Genomic DNA, 23,230 nt, shown 5'->3' on the forward strand with positions numbered 1-23,230 from the left:
CGTGCGGGACAGAAGACGCTCCCTCTGAGGGCTTTTATCGCTTTTTTAACCGCTGAGTGGCACAGCAGTGAGAACTTTAGCTCCAGTGTTATTTAGGTAAAAAAAAAATGAATCTCTTCAAGGTTCAAACTTGCCTATGAGGTGACATTTTTTTTGTTTTACTCTATAAATACTTCAGGTCCAAATAAAGCTTTTAATGTGAAATCCTGTGGTTTTATTATTTGAACTGTGGCGTGTCACATGACAGGCTTTAGATATCTCCGTGAGACGTCTGACAGGAAGTAAGATGGCACGAGCTTACCGACGCCACAAAGACATCCCCAATCATCTCCAGGCTGTCCCACTCCGCCACGCGGCTCGCCAGGGCGATCTGGAACAGGAAGTGGCACTGCAGGATTTCACGCACGCGATAGAAAGTCATCTTCAGTTTCCTGTCACTCAGCAGTCTGGGCTCGATCTGCGACAGGGGCTTCTCGTATTGCTGACGAAGGAGACAATACAAACTGTAATAAGATGCACTTAAGAACCAAAGCGCCAATCACCGCAGCTGTACTCGCATACCTCTAAAATCCTCTTGAGAGAATCGAGATAATTCTTCTCGCTCTCCAAAATAGATCCCAGGATGCATCTTCTGACCAGCTGTGGATCAAACACAGGTTTCCTTCACCAGCGATTTCACAGAGTTAAGCATAACTGGATTAGGTTAGAGTTGGGAAAGTTACAAACCTGCTGCTGTGACAGAGCCTCCGGTGCTGGACACAGTACTGGCTCAACATTGAAACAGTCCACCTCGATGAAGAGTCCAGACTCCTCATCCTCAAAACAGGCCGACTTCTCTAAAAGATTCGAAACAACAGGAAGTAAAGCACTAAAGTCCACCTGAAGAGCAAAACGCTATGACTCAGCCTCCTAGAAGCACCAAGTGACCACATTTACAAGATTTTCAGAAAACCTGACCTCTGACCTTGAGGCTGAGGTCAATGAGATTTGAACTCCTAGGTAATTGTGTATTTTAGTGTAACTTAAGCAGCACAAACCCTGACAGAAAGACTTGGTTTTGATGAAGGAGCGTCCCTTCTTCACTGCAGCTTTGGTTTTCTCCAGTCCATCTTTGGTTCCTTCCTTGGCAGCCTTCACCAGCTTTTGCATCTTGGATGAGACAGAATGCACCATTACTAGGATTTGAAGAGTCCTTTTTAGTCCAGGTTTGGTTTAGTCTGTCTAAACCTACGGCTAAAGAAGAGCTGAACCGATCTACAGGAGCAGTGTTAGAGGAGGGATGAACAGAATGCGTAACACAAGACGACAGAAGAGCAGAGGCGACCACAGGAGACAGAAACTGGGACATCAGCTAAAAGCAACGTGGTGCTTTTAAGAACATAATGCGAGATCGAGGTTTAAATGTCACAGACATCGCAGTCCGTACAATGGAACACAAAGGTTCAAATGCTTGGGAGACACGGTTGCTGGTGTCTCAGTTTGCTGAAGAATAAACACGTGTTACTTTAAATGTGTCCTTTCGGACGTCCGACGCACGAACATTCAATGAGACAGGTCGACGTGGCAGAAAGGGATGCAAAGGAACTGCTCGCACTCCCACCATCACCACCACCACAAGTTCATTCACGTCACAGCAGGATGAAGGTACCAAGTCAGAAGCAGGACGCCCAGAGTGGAGGTAGCCAGACTGAGTGTGAAGGGCTGGGACTACTTTATCTAGTACAAACACATGAGGTGAGCCTCAGCCAGTTTACCTTCTGCTCGTGTTTCTGTTTTAACTGCTGCAGCTCTACCGTTCCCACTGTGTTTGCCATTAGATCTTTCATCTTTTTCTCATAGTGTTCTTTCAAGCGTGTCAGATCTTGAGAGAGCTAAACAAAAGCAAAGCAAGCGTTACTGGTTACACAGACTGGGAATGAGCAGGAGTCCCACCACGCTCGCCTTCGTGTCGACGTGGTGGTTTTTTAAATAAAGTGATTTTGAAGTGTCAAAACCACGAGGCAAATCATCACAGCGTGCAGGAAGACGACTAGGAGAAGCGAATGGGCTGCATCGAATGCACGAGTGTGCATCGCTGTAAACTGGAAAGAATAAGCACAGTAAAAAAGACACTTTCATAAACTGTATGAAAGACACGCTGCGTTATCCCCGCTATCCTGAGCTGCATGTTTAACGTGCTGACGAGAAAAGTAATCCTTATACACACATGAGTCTTCCTCTGGGGCGGCTTCCCTCTCATGAAGGCGTGGGGCAGGCCGTTCTCAGGCCGACCTTCCCCGTCGCTGGCTTCGTCGTAGCTTTCAAACTCGCTGGAGCTCCAGCCGTTGTCGAGGGAGCTGTTGCAGCCGCCCTCCTCGCCGAGCTCCACATCGTCGTAGATCATCTCATCTGGATCTGTACGAATGAGAGCGACTCGCAGTGATACTCAGAAATACTACAGTCTGGCTATGACCTTAAATGAACTTGAAGTTTCATGATGCAAACGAACACGTGAGAAGTCCCAAGCTTCACTGAATGCAACACTCATCTCATCAAAATATCTAATTAGCATTGATTAGTGACATTAAAGTCAATAAACAAGTCAAACAGGAGTTTTTGAGCCTAAATAAGTCAAACGGTGACTTTTAAACGAGAAGAAAGAAGCGAAAGTGGACGGGATCAAAAACAGGAAGCTTGAAACTGAATGTGTGGAATGAGAAAAATAAAGTATAGTTCACAAACCTGTGTTGGAGTCGGAGTTTTCTCTGGGCACATCATCATAAATCACCTCATGTGGATCTGAAAAGACACGTGCACGGTTTTTACACACCACGTAACCGATCCAGTAACGCGACAGCCAGGATGCGATGCAGGGAGAGAGCTAGAAGACAGGCAAACGCAAGGCTGTGCTTCCTCAAACGAACGGGGAAGGAAGTCTCCGGGAATCCAGTTGTGTCATAAGAACATTTTAAAAAGATGAGAGCACCCTGCGGGCATGTCGTGACTGCGCAGAAGCAAACGCAGAGAGATGACACCGCAGCAGCACCGCGGTAACTTTGACCTTACTCGGAATTGTTTCCTTACTTTCCATCCATGCGGTGTTGGCAGGATCTGCTGCCCATTTTGCCAAAGCATCCTCTTCTCTGATAGGTGGATACTCTTCACTGAAAACACTTGGAGAACACATAAAAACACATTTTCAATGTAACATGTCCCCGACGTTGCTGTCGATGCACTCTGTGATGAGCACAAACGGCTCGCATGTGACTCACCTGTCAGCTGAGGCGTTCCCAGTCCCAACCAGCATCACTGCAGGGAAAATGAACTGTGGTGTGAATCCTGCAGGAATTATTTTCCCCAATCAAACATTCCAAACAGCACATCACAGAACTGCAAAGCTTTTCCACACGTGCCACCAGGGGTCACTGATAATTCCACGGATAATTTAACCTGGATAAGTTTTAGAGTAAATGTGCTTCCACAAAACTTCATCTAACATATGTGTCTAATTGAAATTCCTTCTGCGTGCTTCTGTTTTCCTTGGAAGATGTCATAACTTCAGCAAAAGGCCCGTACTGTGTGCATTCATCAAAAAACTGCACAAATGAATATCATGGTTGCACTCTCTGGCTTTGTAACATCTAAAAAGCACAAGTATTTCAACATGGTGTGACCTTGTTTAGATAATTACAGTGTAATTAGGCTCCTGGGACTGCCAGGCCACAAGCTTGGGCTCAGTTACTGCAAGATTTTAGGGAAACCGGAAAATCCTTACAGCCAGCACGGATCTTTGGGGAGCGCTAAATTTAGACCCTACTTCCTTGTGGCAAGGCTTTAGGAAAAACAAGAGAAAGAAGAAAGGCCGGGGGGATCGCAGCAGCCGGGACCGCGTTTACGTGTCATAGCTGTGCATCCGTGAGTGAGAGCAGGGAAAAAGGGATTAAAAAACAACTTCACTGCTAGGGAAGATTCAGTTATGGATATAATTTGATAAACATTTGCTTTAACTCGGAAGCATTCGCTCTTAATTTAGCAGCGTTTTTTAAAGTCTCCTCCGGGTTTCCCCTGGTGCTCGTTTCATTTACCATCTTCATCCACGGAGAGGTGTCGAATGATGACAGGTGTGGTGTAAGCTGGGGTGATGAGCGGTACTCCAGAGGGGGTCGCATAGCCACACGGGACAGGCACCGAGTATCCCGAAGCGATGCCAGCAGGGCTGCCGGGAGGATCCTGGCCGTCTGCCTCTCGTTCTTTGGGCTCCGTGGGCGAGGGGGTGGGAGAGGCGGGTCTGTGCTGCTGGTCAAGCTGCTGCTGCTGGAAGGAAGTGATGTCAATCACAGAGTAGGGGTTGACTTTGCCCTGGGAGGAGGAACCGGGGGCGACGTGTGGAGCACGAGCGTCGCTGACAGATACTTTCTGGCCTTCACTGACTGCTGAAGGAAAGATCATACAGTTAGCTGACAGTTACAAATATAGTTACAAATACAGTTACATTTAGACAAAGATGGCCTCAAATTATTATATTTATTTGCCTATATAAACTCGACTACTGCACACATTAGAAATGAGCATTAAAAACCTTTTAATGAATGAAATCTTACTTTTTCATAGCTGTCTGATTATTTTGGTGTCTCTCAGTTGTTCATATAAACATTATTCATTATTTAAATACTCTGTTAGACCCATTTCTCCTTCAGAACTGCCTTAAATCTTCAACAAACTGCTGGAAACATTCCTCAGAGATTCATGGCCACCACATCCTAAAGGTGGATTGAGATCTGGTGACTGTGGAGTCCGTTTGAGTACGGCGAACTCATCGTCATGTTCAAGAAACCAGTTTGAGACGATCTGAGCTTTGAGACGTGATGTGGTCTCTGTGCTCACAAAGGCACAGCCATGATCTACACTCCGGTAAGATGTGGTGTTCAGACGATGCTCGTTTGGCACGACGGGGCCCAAAGTGTGCCGAGAAAATTTCCCCCCAGCCGCTCATAGAAGGCAGGATGGATCCATGCTTTCATTAGATTTCCTGTTCTGAAAGTCACATCAGACACGGAGACTCATCAGAACAGGAAATCTTTTATTGGTGAGCCTGTGTGAACGGTGGCCTCAGTTTCCTGTCCTTAGCTGACAGGAGAGCCACCCGGTGTGGCCTTCTGTAGCCCATCTGCTTCGACGTTTGACGTGTTGCAGTTTCAGAGGTGCTCTTCTGCATACCTCAGGTATAATCAGTAGTTATTTGTGGTTACCGCTGCCTTCCTATCAGCTCGAGGCAGCCTGGCCAATCTCCTCTGACCTCTGGAATCAACAAGGCTTTTTCTCAACTTACAGAGGAGCAGCTGAGGCTCAGGAGGAAGAGCTATGAAGGGTTGGTGCTTTGATCCATAGTTCCTGCATCGGTTAGATTAAAAGGTAAGAAAGCACTTTGAGCACTCAGACTATGAAAGTCCCATGTTTCCATTTAACTGCTGCTCACTGGACATTTGCTATTTTGCATCTCTGTTTTGGGAAAATTCCAGTCCAACCTGAAACAGCTTAGATGTTCACACTGGGGACACGTTTCTAAAATCTTGACTGCTGCTGTGATTTGGTGCTACTTTTATGCAGCTTTGGTTAAAGCTGCAGTGGCATTGTGCAGCAGTGAGCAGTGCTGAGAGTATGAAAACCTGAATGGGGGAACATCACGTAGCGTCTACGCTAGAAGACTTCTGCATGTATGTGGATCTTGCATCTCTCACGAGTGCAAACGATGCTCAAACGGTGAAGTGTAGTGCAGTGGGAACATCTCATCATATTTCAGAATGACTGAGAATAAACAGAGCCCAGCCAGACCGCTGCTGCTGCTGTCGTGCCCTTCAGTGATAAAAGCCAGAACATCTCCAGCTACAGGCAGCCAGATATACAAGGTGTCACCAGAGAGACAGACTGCCCCACTTTACGATCTCACTCGCGCTGGAGCTGAAGGGGCGTGAGCAGAGCCAGATAGGGTACGCACAACATGACAGGGCAATGCAGAGAACCTTTGTCACTGCCAAAAAACAAAACACACACTCGAGGCATTGTTTGCACTTAACTGATTTCCAAACACAACTTTAGTTGGAAGGACTCTCTGTCCTAAGGAAAGGCCAGCACTTCTGGACTGCATACCTGTTGCTGCAGGACGTGTCTCCGTGTCATCATCCAGAGGAGGGAGCGGAGGCGGAGGCAAATCATTCTCCCTGTCATCAGTCCCCTCAGCAGCAGATGTCCCTTCAGCTTCTGAAGCTGCGCCACCTGCTGTGGCAACTGTTCCATCTGCTGATGATGGAGCTGCGGAGGAAGGCACCGGGGGGTCCGCAGTGGGGAAGAGGTCCGAGCGTTGGCTGTTCACAGTGCTGTCATTGTTATGATCTCTACTGACGGGGAGCGCGGGCGGCGGGCAGGCAGCCTCGGGGATGTCGTCAAAATCGAAGGGTTCCCCCTCATCTTCATCTGCAAAAGAGATGTCACCTGCCAACACTGGACAGGTTCCAGATGTGCCAGGTGTTGGATTTTAGTTAGATTTAGAGAATAATAGCTATTGCTTTATTATCTTATCATGTAGTGCAAAACTCTGAGGTGACAGACACACTAATTATGAGTTTACCACAATCAGCTAAACACTTTTTGACTGCATGATAATAGTAACGATACTTAAAGCGCTGCTTTAACATCTGTAGCATCATGGGTGGTGCTGCAGCTCTGGAAAAAGAGGCTGAGGACACAGACACAGATGCGCTCTGGGTGGCATTTGAAATCTGCAGGACTGAGCCACATACAGACTTCTAATTAAGGATGGGCTTGACTTTATTGCACAAGCGTCGGCATTGGGGACTGGCACCGAAGCAGCACATGCACTGGTTTTACAGCAAAAACAAACTGGGGGGTTCCAACGCACAGCTAGCATTCAAAGGCATTCACATCAGAGCGCTCAGCTGACAGGAGACAGGAAGGGAACTACAAATATCTTTCCAGTTTCCACACTGCAATTAGGCCAGCAGGAAAGAGAGCTGTTACTCCCTTCAGCGAGGGCTACAGCCTGAGTTTGTGCATTATTCCTGGTTTAGGAATGCTCAGCCTTCATTAGCAGGCTTCAGCTCCAACATGGATACAGACAGTTTGTGGGATTGCAGTAAAAAAAAAAAAACAAGAGTATTTTTATTTCAGAAGTCAGTGCTGGTGGAGATATGAGGTAATACTATAAATAGGCTTTACAGAGCTTGTATGGGGCTCTGCTTCTATCAGAGCCAACATCGTGAAGGGTTTCTGAGAATCATATTTTCTCCCACTATCACAGTTTCTCTCAAATACCACAGATTCTTTGTGATCACTCATACGTCTCGTCACAGCCAGCACGGCTCCGTTCACTCTCAGTGTAGAGTTTGATTTTCTGTCTCATATCCCGAACGGGGTCCCAAAGAAAACAGAGCACGGTCTCCTGTGTGACACGGTGAGGCCCCCCGACAGCACCAGAGGCCGAAATAGCTCAGCTGGGTGCGCGTTAGACTGAAGATCGAAAGGTCACTGGTTCGATCCCACCGCCACAGTTTTTATTCTTTGCTGTCATGTTTGAAGTCCCAACATTTACACATACTTCTTTGATCATTGTATAGTTACTGCTTACACACAGTCACCATCTAATTAACCACATTCACCTCCAGGCTAGTGGCCAGCTAACGGGCTGAACCCTAACTTTGGTGCACACAGCTGTGAATCAGGCTCTGACAGGTAGTCGTTCCACCTCCTCAGTGTGAGAGAGAACAGCCTGTGATTAATGTTCCCGCTCAACTTTGTCAACCCGTGTCCATCTACACCCACGGCTCATGAAAACAGAAGTGCAAAGAACAAGCATGGGAACAGAGATGCTATCTGCCCGTTTCCATCGGTGGAGCTGAATGCTGTGGGACGCCGTGATAAAGCACGGACAGCCTTTGGAAACACTGGGATGTAGGATGCATGATCACATGCTAAAAACTGCAGTAATCGGCACTTTGGTGAAACACTCGACAGTGTCACAACAGAGTTCGTTTGATTGGATTTTGCCAGAGCAATAATCACAGATGGCCATTCAATAGTACATCTGTAACTGTGGGCCGAGGAGGTCATTGATAGCTGGCTCGGTGAGTGGCTGTGCATGTCAGAACAGCTTACTTACAGACTGTGCACACACACGATTATCATCTAACGTCTACTTTCAGCTCTTAAAGGGAAATAAAATCTCCACTTTGAAGAGTTTCTTTCAACTTTGTAGTGTTATAAAAATATAAGACTACAAAGTTGAGATATATATATATAAGGGGTGCAACGATACACAAAATTCACAGTTCGGTTCGATACTTTGGTGTCACGGTTCGATATTTTTTCGATACAAAAAAAATGTTCGTGCCTTTTTAATTTGTCATTTATTAAATTTTCACGGCACATTCCGCACCACATCTCTGTGCGTTCATCATTTGTTTGAAGCCAGCTCACCTCCTGCAACTACTTTTCCGAGAATACGCGCTTCTTTTGTGGTTCGGACTCCTGACATTTCTTTGGAGGTGGAGGAACATCACAGTAATTGCTTAAAGGAGCTTCTTCGACATCTTTAAGAGTTCTAAACAAATGTCTGTCCTCCTCCTGAAAATCTTATGTATGCAAACACGCGTTGCAACTTCTTATCTTGTGCGCGTTTTTTATTTTGACAGCGAATGCGCACCTGCGGACCACTTATGTGCAGCCCTGGTTATTTAGCTCGTCATATTGCAGCCACAGAAATTCTTTTGTCCATGAAACCATAAAGCTGCACTTTCTTTTTGCCTTATAGTCTGATTTGTCATAACTTCTCCGTTTTGTGGTAAGCTTTTCTTTGGCTGTCACTTCTTCACCCTGACCTGTCTTATTTGGCTCAGCAGAACTAAAATATATATCCTGCTGCTTTTACACACGCACTCACATAAGCTCAGCGATTCTCTGCGCGATCAACCTCTCACATGTTTAAGCTTGCTGCGGGAGATTTCACTTGTCATGTTTGCATAGTAAGCTAACGATTAATAAGACTATGTCAGAGGAATTGGTGTACAAATTCAAACGCGATTTCAATATGTCACATATTGACAGTGGCTCACCGATGCCAATGACATAATTACCCAGCTACATTTCCGAAAGAATGCAAAAGCATTGACATATATTTTTTCCTTCCTACGATAGGCCGACGGGCAGGGCAGAGATAGATTTTGGTAGCCCGACTGGAAAAATCGCTAGCCCCGGGACGTCGGGCTAGCGATTTTGCGAGCCCTGTATCTGATTGAGGAATCACTCATCTTTGGAAAAGAGAGTTTATTACAGAGAAATGTCTCTTTCCAAAATAAAAGCTATACTATCCGCTATTCTCAACACAGACAGCATCGTCAGAAGGAAAGTTGATAAAATAAATTAAAAATTTTGTATTGTTCCATACATATGCATACCGAACCGAAAGCACTGTATTGAACGGTTCAATATCGATACGAGTATCGTTGCACCCCTAATAAATATATATATATATATATATATATATATATATGCAAATGTGGCAAGGAGGCGAGCTGTTCACGCTGACAATATGGATGTTGTTCTGAGGACCCCTCAGCTCCATAACGGTCTGCTTAAATGACTCACTGCTTCTGTTTCGCCTCAGCAACAAATCGAGCGAGCGGCCAGCTGGAGACGAAGTATTTCTCTGGCCTGCGTCTACCCCGGAGGCTTTGTGTGCCCCTGTGCGCGCTGCTGCATCAGTATTCTGCCTCATACTGAAGCACATTGTCTGCTATTCACAGTAGCGCAGCACATTTTACTCTCCTTACTCCCTCATTCCTCCGCCCACGCACGCTACAGCGGTGGATGAGCGGAGGAGAGGAATCTGCGCTGTTGACTCGAGCTGCACAGCTTCATCAACCTCTGAGAAAATCATCTAACCTTACGATGACCTGCAGAAGTGATCAGCTGACCAACACCTGCAACCTCTGTGAAACAAAGTTTCCTCATTTTGGTTAAAGTGGACGTTTTTGTTCATTTTCTGTCATACGTATACACATTTATAAACTATGACAGCTGTGGAATTTTTTAATGATCCCTGTGAGCCAAACTCTTCTTTTTCCTCGTTGGATTTGGATGATGTCAGAGAGAAAGGATATCCTTTATATAGAAGCTCCACCCACCTGCCTTTCAAACCATCTTCTTACAGAATAGAGTAGCATGTCTATTGTCATTGTACATGTACAACGAAAGAAAAGAGCAAAACAAGACGGTGGTCTTTCAGGACGAGGCGCTAATAGGAAGTGGATGATTCTTCAACTCAGCTCTCTTCCTCAGTGTGTCTATTGTCCTGTCCCTCATCTCCCCTCCCCTCACCCAGTTGCAGCAGATAGCCCCGCCCCTCCATGAGCCTGTTAAAATGGAGTTTTTTCTTCCCACAGTCACCGAATGCTTGCTCATAGGGAGTTTTGATTGCTCAGGTTTTGTAGGGCCTGTTGTTGTGATTTGGCACTATGTACATAGAATTGAACTGACCAACTGAGCTAACCGGCCCATGAAAACAACACTTTCCACCATGTTTACCAGTTTAAGCATCGAGGAAGCGGACACATGCAAATCACATATGAAGTACGAGGATTTGTTGACTTTACTTTCAGGAGGTGGGGGAGGAAAGTCTTCCATGTCCATGCTTACTGCTCTTCTCCTGCTAAAGCTCTTCAGACATCAGCACGCAGAGGCTCAGTTACACCAACGCACATTCCTACAGGAGAAAAGGACAAATGTCGTTACAGTCAGTTCAAGGAGGCTCATACAACAGAAAAAAAGAGACCGAGTTTGGCATTTCTAGGTCAGCATATGTGAGCCAGTCGGTCCACAAAAGACCAACCACTTGTTATTCAATGTTACTTAAAGCGGCAGACAGCAGCGTGGCTGTGTTGTCACGGTCTGCTACCTTTTGTATCAACATCTGATTCTGAACCAAAGCGAATTCAGACAAATGAAGAGTGAGAGAAAACAAAGGAAACACTTGTAGAGCTCCCAGGGAGAGCTGATGCTGGCGTGTGTTTACGTGTGCCCGGCATTGTCATATGCTAATGCTGCGTGTGTGTGTGTGTGTGTGTGTGATGCCATGGTATGCACAGCCTGTGCTACAATTGTAATGGACACATCACACCCTGCTGCGTGTCCACGAGGAAAACAGAAGCTGTGGAGCTTTGCAGCTAAAGCAAAGTTCATGCAAAGCAGGATTCAGCTTAGATTTGAACTCATTTCTTTGGTTTCAAATACATTCAGAATGCATTACACGAGCAGACTATCAAAAACTCACTTTAACGCTCCAGGATGTGAAATATGTGCTGCTGTAAATTAAAACCCAGGCAGGTTATCATGCAGAGGCACAGGTCAGTGTTACACTTCTGTCTCAAACAGCAATTATCAGCCACACATTTTGGTCCTTATTAGCATGCTGAGGCAGGAGACCTGTGGACCTGCATGAACATAAGAGGCGTTACATTCCTGAGCAGCACAGGGTTCCTGTCTGATGTGCAGCTTTTATCCAGAGGTGACAGTTTCTGTCAAACAAAGCTGAGCTATTTACTGGACATCTTCAGCTCACTACTGTGCACAAGGACAGATGACAGTGTGGTGACATCATGCTGTGGCATAAAGCAGGCATTGTAGCGCTGTGTGTGCACCATTCTCTATCCATGCAATCTCCACAGCCAGCGTAGCTTCACAGCAGTCTGCTTCTGACTAAGACAAACGTGCAGCAGAACAGAAAACAAGAAGGATAACTCATTCTGAGTCTCAAAGCTTGTTTTGTCTAGAAATAATGTGAAATCCTCTCGCGTTGTCCTCCACTCTGTTCACTGGGCACAAGGCCAGGAGAGAGGATCTGTCTGCTACGGCTAACAGTGCTAACACAGACAGGTAGGCTGCACTGAGCCTGAGGAGGCCCTAGCTTCATAATGGAGTACAAAGAGACAGGCAGATGCAGCTGCAGCATTAACATATCTTACATCTGTCCATCTTCAGGCTCTACTGTGCTGAAGAACAGTGATATATAATGTTTGTGTTTGATCTTTTTTTAATTATCATGGTATGAAATATTTTTCTTAGACTGAATAAAATCATATTAGCAATTGTCACTCATGTAGGGCTGCCACAATTTTTTGATAGTCGATTATTTTTGTGATTAGTCGACTAATCAGATCATCATCCATTGGACGTAAAACGAACAGCTTATTGCACAAGCAGCACCTGCTCTTATATAACTATCATTAGCTTACAGCTTTAAGTGTTTAAGGTCTGTGCTAACTAAAAATAAAGACAAGATGATAGTTTATTAAATTTTAATGAAATTTGCAGATTGTTTCGGTGAAGTTTAATAAACTCCTTGCTATCTAAAATATAACAGGACACCGGAGTAAATTCTCAAGCATCTCACACTTCTGATAATCACCTGTCTGCTTGACATTTATTCAGCTGTGTAAAAACTTTAATCTCAGCCAAACCGATTTACTCAGGAACAAATAAAATACTAAAAAAAAAGCCAAACAATAACATTTTTAATTTATCTAAGTGACTTATATATGTTTAACCTGAGTAGCAAAAGACGGCGGTGGGTTTGAAGCCAGGAGTCCGGTGTTCTCACGGGCTCTAGTTAGCCTTGCCTCGGCTCGCTATCGAGCTAGTGAGTAACAGACGTCTCCGAAAACGTCGGAGCGCTTTTGAAAATATGTGGTGTCTTGATAAACTGAGCAGATATTTGAGGTTTACACAGCTACATTCTCGCTAGAAAATATGTTAAACGTTTATTTTGTGACCCAGAAAGAGTAATGTTAAAACTAACTAGCTGCCGCTATTGGTGGAAACTGAGCTGGGCTGCGCTATGAATTCTGGGACAGAGCTACTTCTTCTTCTTCTTCTGGGTTTAACGGCAGCTGGCATCCTTGTACATGCAGTGCTGCCATCTTCTGTTTCAGTCCGTTATTACACTCTTAAATCCTACTACTTATTCCTGTGTCTTTTGGGATCGTACAAAGTTTCAAACGACGCGTCGACTATTAAATCAGTCGTCGACGATTTTGATAGTCGACGTAATCGTGACTAGTCGACTAATCGTGGCAGCCCTACACTCATGTAATCTCAGTGAAAATTAAAAATAAGAACAATCCAGTGTGATCAAACTGAAAACAACTAAAACTCTGAATCTTTATTTTTATTCCAGGGGCTTCGTACTTGGGTTTCCTTCCTAGTTTCGTGAGTCAGCTGTAACTGCTGTGAGCAGGTAACTACACGACAAACACGCTCGTAACTCGGCTGACACGTTTTAAAGCGAGGAACTGTCAGCCGAAGCCAAACAGAAGCTTCAAAGCGTGACTCATCTCTCCCGTTAAAAGCATTGTTTGAGGTTTAGGAAAGCAGGAAAAGGATGGAAGGGAGAGGAAAGGGACTGAAACGTGTTCTTCTTCCTCCAAAGGCACTAAAGAGAAAAGTGGTTAAAAAAAAAAAACTTGTTACTGAAACAGTTTCGTTTCTCATGTTTCTGTTTATTTGTAATATGTGTGAGTGAAGCTGATCTTCTGTCGGTCAGCCTGCAGATTCCTGCATTCCTCCCTGCTCCTGTAATTACTCCCACTTTGGTCCTTCTGCTTTCTTTTGGAGGAAAACTAAACACATTTCCAAATTACGCCCTGCGCTGCTTGCGGTGTAGCGTGACTTCAAATGTGGTCTTCACCAAACAAGCACCTGTCTCACCCGTGAAGATGACCTGTAGCACAAACACAACATGACATCTGCAGCTTTGGTCACCAGCTTTGGACTGAGCCACACGAGCTGAGTGTGCGTATCTCACAAACCCTCGCTGAGAGGCCAAATACAGTCACAGTAATTCATTTTTAATTGTACCGCTAATCTATTTGTTGTTTAATTAAAAGGCAGTGCATTGCTGGCTTATCTCAGAGCCGTGATTTAAGGCAGAGTGGAAGACAGCAGAAAAGGTAAAATCCTCTCCACAGTTGATGATACACTCAGCTGAGCGTGTCATTACATGCTGGGGCGGCTGAGCAATGCTGTGCAGACAGGAAAACAGTCATATGGCTTACAGCGTAATGCAGACAATTTGCTCACCTGTGTGCTCCTAATAACCTGCACATGCTACATAACAAACAGCACGTATGTTGCACACAGCAGGAGGCCGAGTGCAGAGGATTAGCTGTGACCTGTGTGTAGTGAGACAGAAACACCACAGCTGTCTTTGTCTTGATCTTAATTTTAAAATTACATTTCTATTAAATCGTGTTTCAAACATGTGAAACTCTTATAATCTTATTAACTGAAGCCACACCCAACCTGTGTCCATAGATGAGGCAGGGTTTCTTATCATGCACTAATCATCTACAGAAATCAAAGAATGACTGACTTGCATTTAAGCATGTAAGCTTTTAAACACAGATTTATTATAAAAAAGCCACTAACCCAAACACAGAGACCAATCAAAAATATGCGACGCTGAGAGCTCGGCAAGAGGTTTGCAGCCGAGTCTTCTAGTGCGCACTTAAAGACAAGTGGCATTCCACACACAGGCTGAAAGTCATAAACAAAGCCTCGGGGGGGGGGGGCGGGTGCTGGGAGAGACAGGCGCTACGGGTGTCTGAGCTTTGCTCTGCAGCTCTGGGCAGAGCATCCTTCTGTTCAGATTACTGAACACAAGATCCCAGGCCTGCAAAGAGAGGCCCAGCAGTCTTAACAAAGTACTCGAAGATGTTTGTGAGGACGTTCAGGGCGCTGCAGCTCTTCATGATCAGAATTCAAGAGTAACAGCAGAGTTAAAAGGATGCTTCTGCTTCTCACATAGGTCACCCTCATTAACACACTTTCAACACAGCTTACTTATACCTTGAACCACACGGTAAAAAATAAAGCGATGAGCATCCAGTAGAGCACCGGGGCTCACACAGTATGTGGGCCTCAACAACACCACCCACTCCAACCACAAACTCGGAGTCCTGACTGCTGGCAAGTTGAAAGCTCAGATCAGATCTGGGACCGAAGGAAATTCACAGGCACATATATCACTACCACAGTAAAGCAAGCAGTCCTCCCTACTGCTCACATGGCCCACCGTTTACTCCTCTCCAATGAATACAACCTCTCCTCACAGCAGTGCAGGATAAAACCCACACAGAACACAAGAAGATAAGTCTGGTCCCCGTCAGCTACTACTTATAATTATAATGCAGCGGCGGTCGATTGTAGGGAGTACACTTCAATAATCAGATGCATGGGGCCGCAGGACTTTGATCTGATTACAGACGTGATTTATTGGGCTTGCCATAATGATGCATCACCCCACCATACAGTATGTATGAAGCGGTCTTTTACAGGCAGATTCTGTTTTTAATAATACAAACAGCAAACACTGACATGACTCTGCCAGCCTGGGAATCACTCAGCAAAATAAAAGACTGCATTATGTTTCAAACGTGGTGTCCATTTGAAGACAGAGACCGTAAAGTCTTGGCTGTCACTCGTAACTGGTCTCCACCCACCCAGCAAGCCACACCAAAGCTCCGAGAAGCCAACATGTCACCAGAAACACACTATTTAGTGAGCGGTGATGAGCAGCCACTCTAAGGCGTTTTTGTTAACTGGCTGGATTTCAGCTCTGAAGGAATTTTAATGTGAATAGAGCAGCTCAATCAGATTACAATAAAATGACCACAGGAAACCATGCCACTCCTGATCATCAGTGGGCTATGCATGGACTTGAAAAGGGTGGAAACAGTTCCCAAAGCCAAGAATATGAGTGACTCTTAGCTTTACTCATCCCTGGGCAGAGTCCTGAGCTACAGCTCATCTCACAGAGCACGGTGCTATCGCACAAAGGAAGGTAAAGCTCCCTAACAAGCCAGCGCTGTGTCAGTTTCTCTCGTCCACCTGCACGAGAGCAGCGGCCTTTCTTTCCCAGCTGTTGGCGAGCTATGCTGCTAATCCACGTCCCGTCTCGGTGGATGTTTGGCCGAGTTGTGGGTGGACAGTGACTCCATTAACTGCCTTTCGAAAAATGAATGGTATGCTCCTCTGCACGACCATTGTGTGCTCTGGCACCCCCGAGCTCAGTCACGGTAAACAGTAGCTGCTATTGGCAAATCGGCGCTACAGGCTGCCCTGTCACAGTTACTTAACTAATTCCTGGTATTTCTCCATTAAAACGCACCTGTGTTCACAGACTGCTCCGAGCACAAGTGAGGACACTGAAGTCTGTGCTCTGTGTTCTCATGTTTGTGGCAAAGCTGGCTGTGATCTACAAAAGCATCTTCATAAAGGATTCTACGTGATGTACACGACATTAAGTGACAGCAGGCAGTTTAAGCACAGTAAAAACAGCCCACACTGGTGGAGCTATTAAGCATCTGTATTTACAGGCAGGCCTCTCCAGTTATTTGCCAATCAAATTACCAGCGGAGACTCTTGTGTGCAAGCATGTGCATGTGTGAGCCTTTCTTCCACCTCACCCTCGTCCTGGCTGAATGAACTGGACATGCATGACACTGGACAATACAAGCAGTGATCAAAGCATTCTTTGTATTTCTAACCATCATTGGAGATCTACCAAACCTCGGAGGGTTCCTTGAGGAACTTGACTTTTGTAGTGCAGATAGGCACCTACTAAACCTACCAAAGGCCAAACAGATGAATTAAACTGAGGTTTCACAGCCTGCTCAGACCAATCTTCCACTTGGCTGAAGCTGTGCAGGGCTTTGGCTGAGGAATGCTATGCATGACTACTTGGATCTGCAGCTCTGATTTATCCAGTTATGAATGATTTGTCGGAGTGTCAACTCCACGGGTGGTGCAGTGTTTTCAGTCCACATTTTTGTGTTCATAAAGCTGTTTGTTATCAGTTCTCTCAACCTCATCAAATCAGTCCTAAAACAGCAGTAAGATCAAAGTAAGAAGAAGAAACGTATGAAAATCTTACACGGCAGCTCAGAAACTTGGTGAACTCTTAAACAAACACAGAGGAGAGTTTGTTGATGTAATTCTTGTTCTTAAAGCAGATCGTTTCCGGATTAGGGTGCACAAATTGGCATAAATGCGCATAAAAGGCGCATTAGTGACTGTGTTATTGCAGGTATCTGACAGGGTTTGGGATCTTCTCCGTGGAAACTGACACGCCACGTTATAGCCAACATCTTCCAACACAGTTTCTGCTTCAGGCTGACATCACTGCTCACTTCACCTCACAGTTATCGGGACACATTTGTCAGGGTTATTCAGAACTTTGTAAAAAACCTACAAATGACCTCAACTTACTGTTCTGTGACGTGCTCCCAGGTGAATGACGTAATCCTTTCACAGCAAGCGTTAAACGCAAAACACTTCAGACTCCCGCACAACTTCAAACCTATCAAAACATCCACTTCTCGTCCTTTTTACTTCTCTCCCTTCGGTGCAAGCTGACTTCATCCATGAAAACCCTCTCACCCCCCGTCTCAGACGCTGATTGGCCGCCACAGCGCCACTAAGGGCTCTGATTGGCTGCGTAGAACGCCAATCAAACCTCCGCCGTCTTCTCCGGATTTTATGGGAAAGAAGTTCGAGCAAAGCGGACACGTGACGTGTGAGGTGGCTCCCCCCCTCACAGCTGTCCGGAGATGTTGAATGTTGATGTTGAAGGAAGTTTTTAGCTTATCCGTTAAAACCTGAACCGAAAACAACGAAGGAGGGATTTTTGTCCCCGGGAGGCACCGATGTCCACGCTGATGAAGAGGCTGGACTGCTGCTTCACGCGTGATTTACAGGAGCAGACACATAAAGTTAGAATAACGAACTCTGAGCCTTTAACGCTGAAACTTTCACTTTTTTTTTTAAGGACACAATGTTTTTAAGCATTTTTTTTTTATAGATCCTTAAAAAAATCTTGAGTAATTTCTCGTTTCTCTGACGGAGCTTTTTTTTTTTCATGTCTTCACTTTAAAATGAAGTATCGCAATAAGCAAAGTGACTCTTCAGACTGTAACAGATCTGTGTACGAGACAAACCTGCTGCAGCCCTGTGCTGCTGTTCAGGGGGAAATCATCCTTAAATATGCAAGAATGTGCTGACGGTTTATGGCAATGTTGAAAAAGAAATCAATTGAAAACTGGAGATAATTATTCCCATTGCGCCACCTACAGGCAGATCCTCTGTTGCACATCTTACAGTCTAAGCTAAGCCCACCTCTTTCATTCTCCTCCCCCCTCAGCTCACACTGAGCTTCCCACCCGAAATGTAAGAGGGGGAAGGAACAGCCCTACAATAAAATCAGACATCCTCCCCTTTGAGCAAACATGTTGAATGGCTGCCAGTTAAATGTCACAGCTGCAGCATCTGCCTATCAATTTTGTTTAAAGCCTACATTACAGGTCCTTCAGTGCAACGTCACCCTCTGCTCTCCAGACCTGTGTGAACATGCCCCACTTACATGAATTTCTGGGTCACATGCAGGAGCATGGTGACAGGAGACAAAACAGAAGAAAGAGACACAATAACCAAGGAAACACTTTATTTTGAAACTCGGTAGTTTAAATGAATGCACAGTCCAACATAGATAACACAGAAGCTGTTAGTATATGGCACTGAATCAACAGGACATCTGTCCCACGGTAGTTCCCTAATTTCACAATCTAAATCTAACATGATCAGATTTATTTAAAGTGAGATCAGAGCTACAGCTAAAACAACATTTCACTCTTTACGAAGATGAAATTACTGAAGGTGTGAAAAGCAGAAAAGTTTTAATCTATTGGACTGAGGCTTCGAAGCGTTTTCCACTTTATTTAACACACAGGCAGGAAAACATCTAACGAGGGCTTCACTTATTTGCTGGGCAGCTTTTGTGCAGGCCGAGCCAAAAGGTGTTAATGTGCACGCTGTAGAAAGAAAATTACAACTATGTGCACAATTAAAATGTCTTAAAAAATTACTGAATATAACACATAATTCTGTTTCCCATGTACAATAACAACACAGGGCTATTCTGTTAATGAGAACTAAAAGCAGAGCTGTTAAAGTGGGATATTGTGGAGAAGTTGAACATTTGCAGCGAAAGACAAATAAAACCTTTCCTATGGTTTAAATACAGGAACACACACAATCGCCATTAGTATGTTTTTATAAAAATCCCACACACATAAAATAAAACTCAGTGGATTTTAGAATACACCATAAATAAAGATGGGCTGCAGGGCTGCACCAGTTTAAACCACAGTTATCAGGGTCAGAGGTTTGCTTAGTGTAAGCACTAGTTCAGTATTTTTTCAGCACAGTTAAGCCTTTGTGAAGCGGACTGCTGTGACTCCGTGTAACTCCGCCATGATACATGCTTGTTTCTCTGCTGATGCAGTCCAAACACACCAATCTGATCAACACTTAGTATCTAATAACTTCAATGAGTAAACCTATGAGAGGTCATCCTCAAACATGATCCAGTTTTACCCCACTCAGGCAGCAGAGCTGTGTAACAAAGGGTCCACTCTGGAGTTCACAGTGCTTTGATTTAGAGACACTTCATGCTCACCTCAAACTTCCCTAAACAGACGGAGCAAATTTCACTGTCAATATGTACACAATAGAAACAGCTGTGGGCCGACAACATCTACTCCCAACTCATATTTAAGTCCAGTTTAATTCTGGTCTTTATCTCAAAGCAGATTTTGCTTATTAAAGCTTTTGTTGATCTTAAACTTACTGATTTTTAATGCAGGAGCTGCTCTCATACATATTTTATACTGAAAAAAAGTAATTTATTACTTTAAAAGTGGATACTTGCAACACTTGTTAAAAGGTGTGAAATCGCACCATTGCCAACTCTTTGCTGCATCGATAATACTTGTGTGTATAATGAACCACAAAGTCCTGTTATGAGCCTGGAAAAACCCAGACAGTAATACCAGAGTCCTGAAATAAAACGAAATCGAAATAAAAGCTGTGCAGTGAAAGATTCTGTTTCACACTCTGTTGTGATCATATGTAAACCTTTGTCAGGAGCAAAGTCTCTTTATGCCCTTTTTCCACTAGCACCTACACAACTCAATTACTTAGTTTAAAGGGTTTCCATTAGGTGAGTTTGTGAGGAGCTGAGTCAGACCGAAAATGTGACATTGGGAGACTTCATGCCACCGATTGGCCAGGGAGTGATGTCACTGGATGAGTCATGAGAGCGAGAATCAAGAATCAAATCTGCCATTTTTCAAACCCAACAACGAAGGAAATGGAGACACAAACTTCTTTTACCTGAAGTCTGACAAGAAAACGCAGACTGGGACTTTCTGCCCACCTTGCTATGATGACCCCGCCCACATTGAGGTACTACACAATTGTAAAAACTGAGTAGAGTTGAGCTGAGGTGGTGCTAGAGGAAAAGATGCGTTACAGAACAAAGGACTAGAGAGCCCAAGGGGCTTAAAAAGAAGTCCCAGTCTAACAAACGTAGAATTTAAAACAAGCATCCATCAAAAGTCAGCTCCCACTCAGTCTCAAATAATAAAATAAAAAGCCATAACTGAAACAGGAAATGACACCGATGATACTCCTTAACTGGCATGAGGTTTTCCAGAAGCCTCAGGCTGACCGTCGGTGGTGCCGTTCAGTGGGATCGCCTTGTTGCCAAAGTTCCAGTCCACAGGATTAAGAAGCTGCATTGTCTTCTTGTGGGTCCATATGGGGTTGAGGATAAGTGTGAGCAAAGTGAGGCCGGTGAAGAAGAGTATTAGCGGGGGCAGGGGCGCATGGGTCCACAGCTCCACCCGGTGGGTCAAGGTTACCCACCACATGTAGTAAGTGAGTACCATTCGACAGTGAAACATGTGAATCATCACCCACTGGTTGGCTTTCCAGAACAGAGTGCATGCCCAGCCAGCCTGTCAGGGGAGACACAATCTGTCAGACACCTTCTCTTTACTTCACATTCATGCAAAATCTGTTCAGTAAACCAGTGAGCAGAAGGAACAGAGAAAACTGTGGTTAGTGCTTCAGGTTTTTGTTGTTTTTAAAAGGGAACTTCCTCTTTCTAAGAACGTTCTGGTACAGTGAACATAATCACAAGGTGCACAAGACCCAGGAGGAAGCAAAACTTACAAGTCAAGCCAGTGAGATGCTACAGAAAGCCGGGCCTGGACTTACCAAAGATTACGTACAAATACAAGTCCGGAGAATGAGATGAAAGGTACGTGCATGTGACACGATCATGCTTACCTTCAGCAGCATCCAGGATATACAGGTGAATGGCGTGCTCATCTCCAGCAGGAGGGTGACCATGGGCAGGAAGTGGCCCAGGGAATCCCACACCACCGCCCCCACGTATCCCGACAGGGCGAAGAAATGATGCGTGGCCAGTGGGAGGTCGAATGACCAAAATACCACACTGGAGGCGTGAAGTGCAACATTCTCAAATGCAAAAAAGCCCGTGGCTGTGAGCACGTTAAACCATGACCAGTCTTCCTGGCCCCTCACTTTGTCTCTGGTGATTGAGGAGTCTTCAGTGAGGGCCCGGAGACCGGCTACTGTACTCTGGATCCCAAACACTGCCCGGGTGGCAGCAAGGTTCCAAAAAACCTTTTCTTTGGCCAGCAGGGACTTGTAGGTCTGGCACAGAGACACAGACAGGAGGTGACAGAAGAGGAACACTACAGTATAGAAGCAGAAGCCAAGGCCGATGAGCTGGAGGCGATAGTCCCATAAGAAGTACTCTGCACTGGGCTGGGAGAGGCGGCCGGTGTGCTGCTCGGAGGCCATGGCGCTTTACGGAGGATCACCGAACCTGAGCGCGGGGAGGGTCACCTGAAGGTGGAGCTGCTAGGAGCATGGTGTGTGTGGCCCACCTGCAACAGACAGACAACACACCATCCATTAACGCAGCACTGTGCCTGTGAAAACACTCCACGAAGCCGTGGACCTCGGTACACACGGATCATTTTATTTAAACTCTATGTAAGCCTTCAATCTGTGTTCATTTCATCCGCCGGTGACAAACTTTCACTACAGAGTTCTTCGAAAGAAGAGTCAGAGAAAAGTTCGATGTTAACATCGCGACATATCTCACAGAATATTTAAAAATGATTAAATCTAAAGCAGTTTACTTACTAACTAACACAGAAACGTGTAACTTACCGGACAGAAGCGTTTCCAGGGAGTACAGCGTCCCTCTGTAACCGATAGTACCCCCAAACAGGAAAACTCACATCATACGACTCCAATTTGGTCATGTGACATCCACACAGGAAGTCCAGCCTCGCTGTACTTTGCAGACATCCCATTGGTCAGCGCTGATCAGCCGTAGAATCCCATTGGTTGCCTCTTATTTATATTTTCTGTCTGGAAACAGCCTCTTTAATATTAATCACGATTATCTATTATTACGACCGGATTCCTGTAGAAGAAGTCGCAAGATTCACCTGAATAAACCGCTTAACAAATAGTAAGATAAACAAATAAACCCTCACAGTAATAAATAATATAGTCATGTCAATAAAATGCAACTTTCTGCTAAAAAAAAAAAGAAGTAATAAACGTGTGCACAGAACTGCATTTTTAACTATTAGAGGTGTGCTACTAGAACATGGCATGTGTGTCTATCTCCGTCCAGCAGAGGGAGCCCTTGCATTGTGAGATTCAAATGAAGTGGCCTCGCTTACATTTTTCGTGGTTTTGTTTTTGAGGAGTTGATGTGCTAAAGCTTTGATTTATTTTATTTCACTGTATTATTAATGTGTTTTATTTTCATTTGTTGCAAGAGCCGTTTAACAAATAGGAGCGGACCTTGTGTTCTACTCTCACTGGACTCTTTCTCAGCTTCCTCTCAGGTTTACTGGGTAAGACAAATTACCCATTGTTGTTTACCTGGCAAAGAGCTCATAGGTCAGAATTCTGCAGGAATGAAAAGCATTAAAAACATGTAATATCCAGCATATCTTTGCCTGACTTCGACCTTTATGGCCATTACAAGGTCTTTGAAACATTTGGACACGGATCATCTGAAGTTTAGAGTACTGATACTGTACCAGTGGTCGCATTCTTGCAGACAGTCAGCCTGCAGATCTGTAGAATTTATGGATGCTGCCATTGCTGTGGTGCATGAAATGCATTACAAGAATATAACCTGCAAATTTTAAAATGTAGCCATGCTGGGATATAGATTATGTCAATGCTGAATATAGAACTCTTTAGTGCCAGAAGCATTATGTGGGTTGCT

General features: G+C 44.8%; 2 protein-coding genes across 5 annotated transcripts in view; both read right to left on the reverse strand.

Annotated features, from left to right (window-relative positions):
• arhgef10 (Rho guanine nucleotide exchange factor (GEF) 10) overlaps nt 1-17,500 on the reverse strand; it is a 44,578-nt gene extending 27,078 nt beyond the window's left edge. For 2 of the 4 annotated variants that reach the window (XM_026151084.2, XM_080294026.1), the window contains exons 1-13: nt 17,314-17,500; nt 10,644-10,753; nt 6,127-6,477; nt 4,065-4,412; nt 3,252-3,288; nt 3,064-3,152; nt 2,722-2,778; nt 2,207-2,394; nt 1,755-1,871; nt 1,038-1,149; nt 727-836; nt 562-639; nt 302-481 (exon numbers count right to left, since the gene is read on the reverse strand). In XM_026151084.2, the coding sequence (XP_026006869.2) occupies nt 302-481; nt 562-639; nt 727-836; nt 1,038-1,149; nt 1,755-1,871; nt 2,207-2,394; nt 2,722-2,778; nt 3,064-3,152; nt 3,252-3,288; nt 4,065-4,412; nt 6,127-6,477; nt 10,644-10,680 (1,704 nt within the window). In that variant the 5' untranslated portion in view covers nt 10,681-10,753; nt 17,314-17,500. The remainder of the gene's footprint in view (nt 1-301; nt 482-561; nt 640-726; nt 837-1,037; nt 1,150-1,754; nt 1,872-2,206; nt 2,395-2,721; nt 2,779-3,063; nt 3,153-3,251; nt 3,289-4,064; nt 4,413-6,126; nt 6,478-10,643; nt 10,754-17,313) is intronic. The other 2 variants (XM_026151085.2, XM_026151086.2) reach the window with 2 other exon arrangements.
• Nucleotides 17,501-18,527: 1,027 nt separating this feature from the next.
• On the reverse strand, nt 18,528-22,479 carry cln8 (CLN8 transmembrane ER and ERGIC protein). Its single transcript, XM_026152902.2, has 3 exons — nt 22,150-22,479; nt 21,235-21,860; nt 18,528-20,900 (listed from the first exon to the last, which is right to left on the reverse strand). Exons 2-3 carry the CDS (start codon nt 21,772-21,774, stop codon nt 20,574-20,576), a joined length of 867 nt encoding a protein of 288 aa, XP_026008687.1. The 5' UTR covers nt 21,775-21,860; nt 22,150-22,479; the 3' UTR covers nt 18,528-20,573.
• Between the last annotated feature and the right edge of the window lie 751 nt (nt 22,480-23,230).

The sequence above is a fragment of the Astatotilapia calliptera genome, chromosome 19, assembly GCF_964374335.1.
Source record: "Astatotilapia calliptera chromosome 19, fAstCal68.1, whole genome shotgun sequence".
NCBI classification, from domain to species: domain Eukaryota; kingdom Metazoa; phylum Chordata; class Actinopteri; order Cichliformes; family Cichlidae; genus Astatotilapia; species Astatotilapia calliptera.